Source organism: Coenobita brevimanus, chromosome 104 (genome assembly GCF_032717465.1).
Source record: "Coenobita brevimanus isolate Jiangsu-jjx chromosome 104, ASM3271746v2, whole genome shotgun sequence".
Classification (NCBI taxonomy): Eukaryota; Metazoa; Arthropoda; class Malacostraca; order Decapoda; family Coenobitidae; genus Coenobita; species Coenobita brevimanus.
The window spans coordinates 47,201,913-47,214,418 of NC_137057.1; the positions used below are offsets into that span (position 1 = coordinate 47,201,913).

The following is a 12,506-nucleotide window of genomic DNA, read 5'->3' on the forward strand; positions in this document are numbered from 1 at the left end:
GTGAGTGAGAGTGTTGTTGTTGTTGAGAAAGAGAGAGAGAGAGAGAGAGAGAGAGAGAGAGAGAGAGAGAGAGAGAGAGAGAGAGTTGTTTTTGTTGTTGATGCGTTGTTCTTATTGTTGTTGTTGTTTTGTTATTGTTGTTGTTCTTATTGTTGCTGTTGCTGTTGTTGTTGTTGTTGTTGTTGTTGCTGTTGTCATTGTTGTGATAGTCGGTTGCATAAAATGTGTGTGTGTGTGTGTGTGTGTGTGTGTGTGTGTGTGTGTTCTGTTGTTATTGTTGTCGTTGTTCAGACTGTAAGAGTGTTTGTGTTATGAGTGAGGTAATATAAACAAATTTACTATATAAAGATAAAGAATAGAAATCGACCAATACAGGTGCTCGTAGGCCCTTCGGGCCCTCTCGCACTTGCTCCTGCAGAGGGCTCTCGCGCTGTGTGCTCACTTTCTCATGCTTCGCACTCGTTTCCTAGTGCTTGTCACTCGTTTCCTCGCGCTTCGCGGCCGTGTTGCGATCATTTCAGGTACTCCGAGTCGCGTTTATGTGCTGTTCTAGTCTAACACCAAGGCAACAGCGCGGGAAACACAGTAAAAACGCTCAAGTCGGCGCCTCTGATTGTCTAAAAAGCATAGGGTCGTGGCACCTGACTCCGGTAGACTTGATTTCTGAAAGTCTCGGTACCGAACGAACTGTTTTCCGAACCAAACTTTGATCGCTCTTGACTCTAATACAAAAATCATCAATCGAGATAGGACCAAGTTTTTTCGACATCAGGGAATTTTCTGCGATTTTCACGCCACTTTTGGTGCACCAGGACGCCTCCGTACCGAAGAAAGGCGCCTCACCTCGCTTCGGGAATGGAACTCAAGATGTCCGAACGCAAGTCCCAGATATTACCACTCGGCCACGGCAACCGACCGGGCTTTGGGAGTGGCGTTTTTTGCTCAAAATGTGATCGCTCGTTAAATATAGTAAAAGTTTTTCAATCGTGATGGGACCAAGTTTTTTCACATCAGCGATATTTTTTGCGATTTTTGTGCCAATTTTGGTGCGATTTGAATGTGTAGTTTCGGCTGCCCAAAACACACACACACACACACACACACGGCTACTGCTACAGGATGTTAGAAAGAAAAGGAACAAAGGAAACAAGAATCAAGTAAATAAAAATAACAGGACCAGAAGAACAAAAGAACAGATGAACAAAAGAACAAATGAACAAAAGAACAGATGAACAAAAGAACAGATGAACAAAAGAACAGATGAACAAAAGAACAGATGAACAAAAGAACAAATGAACAAAAGAACAGATGAATAAAAGAACAGATGAATAAAAGAACAGATGAACAAAAGGACAGATGAACAAATGAACAAAAGAACAGATGAATAAAAGAACATGAACAAAAGAACAGATGAACAAAAGGTCAGATGAATAAAAAAGATGAACAGAAGAACAGGTGAACAAAAGAACAGACGAACAAAAGAACAATTGAACAAAACAGATAAACAAAAGAACAAAAGAACAGATGAACAAAACATGAACAAAAGAACAGAACAAAACAGATGAACAAAAGAACAGGTGAACAAAAGAACAGATGAACAAAAGAACAAATGAACAAAAGAACAAATGAACAAAACAGATGAACATATGAACAAAAGAACAGATGGACAAAAGAACTGATGAACAAAAGAACAGATGAACAAAAAATTATACAAAAGATCAAATGAACAAAAGATCAAATTAACAAAAGAACAGATGAACAAAACAGATGAACAAAAGAACAGATGAACAAAAGAACAAATGAACAAAACATATGAACAAAAACTCAGATAAACAAAAAATAAGAACGAAAGAACAGATGAACAAAAGAGCAAAAAAAAAGAACTAAAGAACAGATACACAAATGAACAGATGAACAAGAGACCAAATGAACAAAATACAGATCTGAACAAAAGATCATGAAGGAAAACCAAACTAAAAAAAATAACATCAATAACAGAACAGGTGAGAACAAATGAACAAATGAACAAACGAAAACGGAGCCAAATAACAAAAAAATAACACCAACAAAAGCAGAGATGAGAACAAAAAATAGAACAACAGAAGAACACATAACTATCTATCCATCTATCTATTGCCAGACGCCTTAATTCCGTAAGGGGTGGCCACAAACAAATCGCCTCCATGTCGCCCTGTCCCCCGCCATTTCACACATAATAACCTAATCAATAAAATAAATGAACAAGATAAAGGTGTGCCCAGGTGTAATCAACAAAGTAATTAGAGTCCAATAAAGGCAATTACTAATATGTTATCACCTTTGCTATCTCATTAAGGTAACTATGAAGGTGAGATGATGATGATAGTGGTAATGATAATGGGAGATGACTTTGTGGTAGTTGTGGTGGTGGTAGTTGTGGTGGTGGTGGGTGTGGTAGTTGTGGTGGTGGTAGTAATTGTGGTGGTAGTTGTGGTGGTAGTAGCTGTGGTAGCAGCTGTGGTGGTGGTAGTTGTGGTAGTGGTAGTTGTGGTAGTAGTTGTGTTGGTTGTAGTTGTGGTAGTAGCAGTGGTGGTAGTAGAAGTGGTAGTAGCCGTGGTGGTGGTAATTGTGGTAGTGGTAGTTGTGGTGGTAGTAGATGTGGTTGTAGCTGTGGTGGTAGTAGATGTGGTAGTAGCTGTGGTGGTAGTAGATGTGGTAGTAGCTGTGGTGGTGGTAGCTGTGGTAGTAGTGGTGGTGGTAGTTGTAATTGTGGTAGTAATTGTGGTGGTATTTGTAGTTGTGGTAGTAATTACGGTGGCAGATGTGGTGGTGGCAGTTGTGGTAGTAGCTGTAGTTGTGGTAGTAATTGTGGTAGTAGTGTGGTGGTGGTAGTTGTGGTAGTAATTGTGGTAGTAGCGTGGTGGTGGTAGTTGTGGTAGTAATAATGATAGTAGTGTGGTGGTGGTAGTTGTGGTAGTAATTGTGGTAGTAGTGTGGTGGTGGTAGTTGTGGTAGTAATTGTGGTAGTAGTGTGGTGGTGGTAGTTGTGGTAGTAACTGTGGTAGTAACTTTATGTCTTCTGTATCAAACCAAACTATACTCTGAATATGGGATGCAGGCTAACTAAATCTACTTACAAAATCTACTAATAAAATCTACTTACAAAATCTACTAACAAAATCTACTAACAGGATCTACTTATAAAATCTACTTACAAAATCTACTAACTAAATCAACTAACAAAATCTACTTACAAAAAGCTACTAACAAAATCTACTTACAATATCTACAAACAAAATCTACTTACAATGCCTACTTACAAAATCTACTAACAAAATCTACTTACAAAATCTACTAACTGAATCTACCAACAAAATCTGCTAACTACATCTAGTTACAAAAACCTACTTACAATTTCTACAAACAAAATCTACTTACAAAATCTACTTACAATACCTACTAACAAAATCTACTTGCAATGCCTACTTACAGAATCTACTAACTAAATCTAACTAAATCTACTAGCAAAATCTACTTACAATACCTACTTACCAAATCTACTTACAATACCTACTTACCAAATCTACTTACAATACCTACTTACAAAATCTACTTACAATACCTACTTACAAAATCTACTTACAATACCTACTTACAAAATCTACTTACAACAATATCTACTTACAATACCTACTTACAAAATCTACTTACAATACCTACTTACAATATCTACTTACAATATCTACTTACAAAATCTACTTACAATACCTACTTACAAAATCTACTTACAATACCTACTTACAAAATCTACTTACAATATCTACTTACAAAATCTACTTACAAAATCTACTTACAATACCTACTTACAAAATCTACTTACAAAATCTACTTACAATATCTACTTACAAAATCTACTAACTTTCATAAATACATAAGTAATTGACGTTCTCAGAATTTTCAATCTTTTTTTTCCTTTTTTTTTAATGCTTAGATTTTTTCGAGTCTGTGGGGGTTACATAGAGCCTTTTTTCACTGCTCAAAATTTTCTCTAAGTTAAAGAAAATCGTCTCTCTGTCTCAAAAAAATAAAGAAAAAATGAAAATGGAAAATATATACCATCTCACTGAAAGGGTAAAGATTATGGGTGTAATATCCTTGTCATTTATATATTTATTTCGTTTTTGCTTTTTTTTTTTTTTTCAGGGAGGTGATCTGGTGTCGATGGAAGAGGAAGGTGGATGATTCTTCTCTCTCTCCCTCTCTCTCTCTCTCTCCCTCCCTCCCTCCCTCCCTCTCTCTCTCTCTCTCTCTCTCTTTTATAAATATTTTCTCTTCTCTTCTGCACGTAGACGCTTTGGGGAAGGTGGATGGGGTAACTAAACGCTTTCTGGCATCCCAAAGACCTCATCTCTTCGTGTGCTCTTAGCCTTCTTCTTCTTCGTCTTCTCCTCCTCCTCCTCCTCCTCCTTCTTCTTCGCCTTCTTCTTCTTCATCTTCTTCTTCTTCTTCTTCTCCTCCTCCTCCTCCTTCGTCTTCTACAAAGAGAGGAATACTGGGAATGAAAAAATGGGGAGGTGGTTGTGTCTCTAAGTCTTCTGACATCTCCGTGACCTAGTATCCTCTTGTAGTCGCCATTCATCTCTTCTTCTTCTTCTTCTTCTTCTTCTCCTCCTCCTCCTCCTCCTCCTCCTCCTCTTTCTTCTTCTTCTTGTACACAGGGAGGCGTACTGCTATTGAGGGAAGAAGGTGACTATAACTAAATATTCTTCCAAGCGCAGTGTGTCCAGGCGTCTCGAAATGAACGGATCTTGAATTAGGCTCCCTATCTTGTTAATGTTTTTTCTTGGAGGGAACACTCTTGCGGGCTCCTGGCCTTTGGTTCTTTCTTCCTTGCAAAAAAAAAGTTCTATAATCCGCTATGCATTAATCATAGTCTTCTTCTTTTGCACAGGGATGCATTTTGCTATCCTGGGAAGGGGGTATAACGAACTATTCCAGCAGTCCAGTGAGCTATAATCCGATATACATTAATCAGTCTTCTTCCTTTGCACAGGGAGGCGTTCTGCTCTCGAGGGAAGGGGATGGTGTGCTAGTGGGCCGCCCCTTGGCCGCATCCACGCCCGAGGCCACCCACCCGCCCATGCGCACCACGATGTACGCTCGCTTCTTACCTGGCACCCCGCCCCTCCAGCCCAAACACCTCCCTGACTCGTCCAGTTTGGTTCATAAATATCCCCTCGATTCGTCCTCCCTCGTCCGTAACTTCCCAGCAAGCAGTATGCCCCTAAAATACCTCTCCGACGCCTTGCCCATTATTCAAGCCTCGTTCCCCCGCAAGAGCCCGTCCCTTCTACTCGACTATCCATACGAGCAAGCATCTAACCTACCAGAGTACCCAATTGAGAAGTCCTTAACCAACTCCAACCTAAACATGGCTACCTTGTCCAAGTCCTACCCCAGTGCGGTGTCCTACCCGAGTGGAGCGTCCTATCCTGGAGATTCCTACGCTAGTTCCTACCCATATCCAGCTGCGGCTCTGGAACGCCTGGGAGCTCTCTCTTCTAATCCCGTTAATCCCTCATCAACCCCGCCTACCTCCACCTCCATCCCGTCCAATAAAAACCGTACTTCTACAACTGCCCGCAATCCAGACACAAGTTCCTATCCAACGCTAATCCTGGAGCGTCTGGCCTCTCTCACTTCAGGACGCATCACCCCTTCACCCACGCCATCCACCGCCTCCAACACCTCCACTCAGAGTCACCTTGGCTCCACACCTGCCACAGCCCGTAACTCAAAACCCCTTTCTTATCAAAATCCAGCTTTATCGTTGGAACGTCTAGAAGCTCTCTGTTCTAGGCGTCCCACACCATCACCCACGCCGTCTATCTCCACTACCATCACCTCCGCCCAGACCCACATCGGTTCCCCGTCTACCATACCCGGTAATCCCAGCTCTAGTTCCTACCACCATCCAGCATTAATGTTGGAACGACAAGGGGCTCCCTCTTCAGGACATCCTACTCCTTCCCCCTCTCCATCTACTTCTACCACCACCTCCACCCAGACCCATACCAGCTCTCCCTCTGTGATAGTCTGTCATTCTGATATCACTTCCCATCCATATCCTGCTCTACTCTTGGAACGTAAAGGCGGGTCTTCATCCGGACGTGCCACTCCTTCCCTCATTCCATCCACTTCTGCCACTGCCACTGCCGCTGCCCAGACTCATATTGCTCCAGTCGCTAAAACTGCCCACAATCCTGACACCAGTTCCTATCCACATCCAGCTTTAGGACTGGACCGGCAAGGACCTCACTCTTCCGGACATACCAACCCTCCCTCCACCATAGCCACCTCTGTCCACACCCAGACTGGACACACATCTACCCCGGTTCAGAATCCCGTTGCAAGTTCCTTTCAACATCCGCCACCAATACAGGAACGAAAACACTCCCTCTCTTCTGGACATGCGAACCCTCCCTCTACTACGTCTACATCCACTTCTGCCCTACCCACTATCACCTCCGCCCTGCCTCACCTCAGCTCCACCCCCACAGTTACCCCCTGCAATCCCGACCGCCCCCAAACCCCCCCTCGAGACAAGGCAGGGAGCCCCGGGAACAGAGAGAGCTTCGTCTAGCTAGTCTCCCTGTTTGTGTCCCTCTCCCCCTTGCCAGGTATGTACTCCAGTCTGCAACCAACACACACCTGTCCTTTGTAACATATTCCATGCTTTTCTAGTGGGTCAATATCTGGCTGCAATCGTAACCACCAATTGGGCAGATGAAGTCACCAAAAACTGCTATTCAAAAAGATCCATAGATATTACAAATACAGCACCACTTGTTCCTTCTTCACACTTAACCTTCACGAGTCACCCACCAAAACAATGCAGTAAACAGTGCTATATGTATGCTGTCTCCAGTCTGTCAGTATTAGTTAATCAAAATCACTAACCATACCAACCACCACCATTAGACACCAAGTTTCAAACACAAAGGGAATCATCACACAGGACATCACACTGTTTCAATAGGTGGCTAACAGGTGGAATATGCTATGTAAAAAAGTCACCAGAAATAAGCTTACATGAGGTAGTTATGATCATTAACCAACATCACTGAAAAAGTAAAACACACACACACACACACACACACACACACACACACACACACACACACACACACACACACAGGGAGTAGTAAATGCTAATGCTTTATATCACGTTTCAGGGCGATGCTAATAACACAGTTTGGTAACCTGCCCTACACGTCATGTCCTTTACATTAACTCACTATTCAACATTTATAAACACCCACTCCTACAGACAGAAGCAAATCGCACGTCATACTTGTCCTGTTTCTTTTTTCCTTGGTATTATACTTTTTGAGAAATTTAGGGATTGCGCAGACAAATTTAATGTTAAAAAAAAGGGAATAATGATGACGGATTTCCTCTAAGTAACAATTAGACAGAGAAAAACATTTAATCCTTATCAACAAACAAGCATCATAAATCACACATGCTTAGTTTTTTTCATTGCTTTGCTTTATACATCCATGAAAACTAGGAAATAGTGACAGAAAACTTTAAAAATTGGACTCCTATTACGTTTTCGAAATACCACTTTGATCTGGGTATACAAATGCACAAACCACCAGGGACTCAATCAACCAGAAAGCCATAACAGAGTCACAGCAAATATCCAGCTTAACCTCAAACATCTGGAATAACAACACATTTTATATTTTTACTGCTGAATAATTTTGCCAGCATACAGAATACACTGGAAGGGATAAAGGAATTTTTTTTACCCTTTTTGAACTGGGAGACTAACCATCCATGATAAATAATAATAATAATAATAATAATAATAATAAAACTATAGACACTTCCAATCACTCTGTAAAAGAATCCATATAAATATTCCAAGTCCCAGTTTGGATTTTTACTTGCTAATGGAGGTGAAACTGTCTTAATATTGGGTAATTAACTCTCAATATTCCTTCCCCCTTCGCTAATGGCCTGCTATAATTCAGACCCTGCCAGCCAGTGAAATAAATGAGGGTATTAAATTAAATTACTAATCCCCTGTGATCAGATTAGTGAAAATGTTTGGTGTTCATTAAATGCTAAAAAATTCTATAAATAGTCTATAAAAATTCAGTGCCCATGGAGAGCTTTTTTCTGCTATTATTTGCACTACATAAAGCTTTTCCATGCTATCATTTACAGTACATAATAATTTTCCTTGCTATCAATTACACTACACAGTGCTTTTCCTTGCCATCATTTACACTGCACAATGCTTTTCCTTGCCATCAGTTACAATACACAATGCTTTTCTTTGCTATCATTTACAGTACAGAATAATTTTCCTTGCTATCATTTACACTACAGAATGCTTTTCCTTGCCATCATTTACACTGCACAATGCTTTTCCTTGCCATCAGTTACAATACACAATGCTTTTCTTTGCTATCATTTACAGTACATAATGCTTTTCCTGCCTATCATTTACACTACACAATGCTTTTCCTTGCTATTATTTACAATACTTAATGCTTTTCCTTGCTATCATTTACAATACACAATGCTTTTCTTTGCTATCATTTACAGTACATAATCATTTTCCTTGCTATCATTTACACTACACAGTGCTTTTCCTGGCTATCATTTACACTACATAATGCTTTTCCTTGCTATCATTTACAATACACAATGCATTTCCTTGCTATCATTTACAATACATATTAATTTTCCTTGCTGTCATTTACAATACACAGTGCTTTTCCTTGCTATCATTTACACTATACAGTGCTTTTTCTTGCTGTCATTTACAATACTTAATTCTTTTCCTTGCTGTCATTTACACTATACAATGCTTTTCCTTGCTATCATTTACAATACACAATGCTTTTCCTTGCTATCATATACAATACACAATGCTTTTCCTTGCTATCATTTACAATACATAAAGCTTTTCCTTGCTATCATTGACACTAATGATGATGATATATATTCACAAAATCTAATATTAATGCCATTATATTTTTTAATCAGAGAAACAAAACAACAAACAGGCACAGATATTTAAAAACAGAACCGTATTTAGTAACGCGGGACATACAGACTGACTGACTACAATAGAAAGATCAAGGCAGTGCAAAAACAGAAGTCACCGTAATATTAAAATCCACATGAAAAGTTAAGGACACAGCATAGAAATAATAAAAAGATCATAAATACAGAAGACAACAGTAATAAACACCCCCATGATAATAATCCCATTATAACACCAATCAGCATAACCAAAAACCAAAATTACCTGCATCCCCCTTACTAATTATAATGTCATCAACGTCCCCCTCCGCTAATCTCCCTGCATGATCACTTTCTTCAGCGGTTATGCTAATTTATGGCCACTTAAGACACCCTCAAGCGTAAACTCATGCACGCACGGTACCACGCAAGAATTAGCCGTAGACCGATATCAGTATACTAATTCCCTTGCTGCTACAGATCTCTCCTAAGACGATTTAATCCCCGTCAATCTGATACATCTTTCTATATTTACCTCCAGACGATTTTATACAGCTTACAGGAGGCTTTACACAACCTAAGGGGCTTGATGTTGAATTACACACCCCCTTCTTTACTAGATTTAAATGCAGTTGAATGAAATCGTCTGTTGATGATTTAATTTGAATAAAACAAAAAAATTTCATCATAGTGAAGAGTAAGAATTCTGTTGGTGGAATAGTTTACTGAAAAGCTTAATATTTCTCCTTAATATTCCTCACTTGTCATAAAGTAATTACCCTTTTAGCAGCTTTAAGCACTGATAGATTTACTTCACTCTTGGATGAACAGTTAAGATAAACACATAACTTAAGGCAAGCTCCTCCCTAATGCAGTCCAGTGAAAGCAAGTTCTCTTTAAATTCTAATGGAAGTCTTGTCTTGATCAAAGTCAGTTCTGATAAAATTCAAATAAAGTTCCAGTCAACTTCAAAGTAAGGTTCACTGGATTTCAACATTATTTTTCAACAGAATATTCTCTCTGATATTTGGTATAGTACTGAATTTATGTACCGTGTGTCTATTTTATTAATAAATCGATCAATAAATATAAGTCCTGGTGGCACAATGGTCTAATGGTGCCTGGTGGGGTAACAGTAACATGCTACCCAAGAGGCAAGAGGAAGTTTTGTCCCTCTGTAATATTCCCAGGTGCACAGGCCCGCCCCTAATCATCCCTGTACTACTGTAATTATTATCTTTTACATCCTGTTCTTGCTCCATCAAACTATTATTTATCTTACGAAGGACCTCTTTTAGTAAAGGGGTTAGAGGCAATTTCCATTAACCTTCTCACTGAAAGAGGTCTTGACATTACCGAATTATTTAATGGTTGTGTACAAACAATGACAGAAGAAAAAAATTGACATCATCATCATGTTTTGGACGGTGGGAGCTTAACTTTGACTTTGCATTACCTCAGATGCAATGAGACTGGCTGTTACTGCTGTTATTTATGTATATCTTGTGTTTTACATAATTTTGTGTCATCCTACAGGAGTGCATTTGGTAGCACCCACAGTAGTCGCGCTGCTACCCCAGAAGGCCAGGCATCCCACAGGCGTACCGTGAAGCTCACCGGGTCTTGGGATGACTTGTTGGATCGCAGACGGGGAAGCTCCAGGAAGGGCTCTCTAGGGAATTTCAAGGTGGATTCCCCAGGACGCACGAAGCTGAATACTTCGAGGAGCAGCGTCACTGGAAGCCTCCGACTTGAAGCACAGTCACCGAAAAAAAGCCTGTCAGAATGTGGAGGTGGGAGTCTGCAGCTTGAAACTCCACGCAGCAGCCCAGCCCGGGGCAGCCCTGTTGGAGAGGAAGCAAAAGGTACCAGGGAAATGGGGTCCAGTCTACGAGGGGACAGGTCAGTGCGATCCAAGCTGAAAGTGCCAAGTGGACTCAGTGTTGATAACCAGGCAGTGGTAGAGGCAGCAGCGGCAATGGCCTACCACCATGCCCGCCGAAGCTCCATGGGTAACTTTAGTTTCCATGCCCCTCGCTCCTCACGCCGTGCTTCCGATGGCAGCTGTAAAATGCACGGATCACCTAGTAGGAGATCTACCAAAATCCAACGCAGCCCAAGCAGGAGTGTGAGGAAGGATTCTGGTGGTCAGTTAGACACTGTAGAAGGCAGGCCCCCCTCAGGTAATAGCAAATCTGAATCTGAGAATGCAAAGCTACCCAAACCCTCCCCAAAACTGACTCCCAGAAATATTCCAGGTTCACTGAGGCTGGAGATGCCCCGTGCCACCCCAGCAGGGTTCCCCAGAGAGTTGTCTCGTAGTCTCAAGGTGGAGCCAACCAGAAAGAGTCCCTCAGATGCTTTTCAGCGAGAGATGTCAAGGAGCCTAAAGGCAGAGACGCCCTCCAGAAGCCCATCCATGTCCTTCCAAAAGGAAATTGGTGGCCTCAGGCTGAAAAGTCCATCTGGCAGCTTCAGGAGCCCATCTGGGAGTTTCAGGAGTCCCTCAGAACTCTTCAGCCTTGACGCATACCGAAAGGGGTCCTCAGGAAGCTTTAAGTTGGAGGCTCCAAGGAAAGGGTCATCAGGGAGCTTCAAGATGGGGACGCCACGCCAGAGCCCCTCAGGTAGCTCAGTGCGGGGTCTTGAGGAGTGTACGTGTCCAAGGCGAGGATCATCAGAGTCCTACGCAGCATCGAGGAGGCAGTCCCAAGCCCAAGCCCACTATGGTGTGGATGTGGTTGGTCCAGTACTCCAACTCTCACCGGGCAGCGGCCAGACGGAAACCATCGGCAGTTTTAAGATCGACTCATCCACGGAGGGGCGCCTGATAGTCACACAGCTGAAGAACCCTGGACCACGTAAACCAGGTGCCAGGCCGGACAAACTCAGGATCGTCTGTCCGCTTGACTCGAATATCAAGATTGAATTCAAAATGGAGGACTCATCACAGCCGCTTCCAAAGTTACAACTACCGAGTACCCTGAGTGTGCCAATTACCGCAGCTGCACCTAGTACCTCAAGTGCACCTGGTACCTCAAGTGCACCAAGTACCTTAAGCGCAAGTGAAGGGAAAAAGTCACAGAGTAAAGTGCAAGTGCCATTCTACCACTTCTCTGGCCCCAAAGATGCTCCTGACTCGTCCCCCCAAAATGAGTAGAGTTATGGACTTTGAGTCACTTTAAACCTCATGCCAAGTGGGTATTTTGTGCCCTCCAACCTCTCCTCTCTTCTCTCTCTCTCTCTCTCTCTCTCTCTCTCTCTCTCTCTCTCTCTCTCAGATCATACAAAAAATGAGAAACAGCGAAACTTCAGCCACTGTGGTACAAACGTCACTCATCAATCAGCAAGAAAATCACAACACACCTTGACACCAGGTAGCCACAAAAATACAGGTAACACTGATTAAATATTTCACCTGATGACACCTTTAATTAAATTCCTGCCACCTGGAAAGGATATATAGTTAATTTTACAGGTGT

The 12,506-nt window shown here is 41.7% G+C and overlaps 1 protein-coding gene across 1 annotated transcript in view; it reads left to right on the forward strand.

Annotated features, from left to right (window-relative positions):
- LOC145416103 (uncharacterized) overlaps positions 1-12,184 on the forward strand; it is a 138,368-nt gene extending 126,184 nt beyond the window's left edge. Inside the window, exons 16-18 of the mRNA XM_080285195.1 lie at positions 5,033-5,964; positions 10,561-11,654; positions 11,718-12,184. Of these exons, the coding sequence (XP_080141321.1) occupies positions 5,033-5,964; positions 10,561-11,654; positions 11,718-12,184 (2,493 nt within the window). The remainder of the gene's footprint in view (positions 1-5,032; positions 5,965-10,560; positions 11,655-11,717) is intronic.
- The last annotated feature ends 322 nt before the right edge of the window (positions 12,185-12,506 follow it).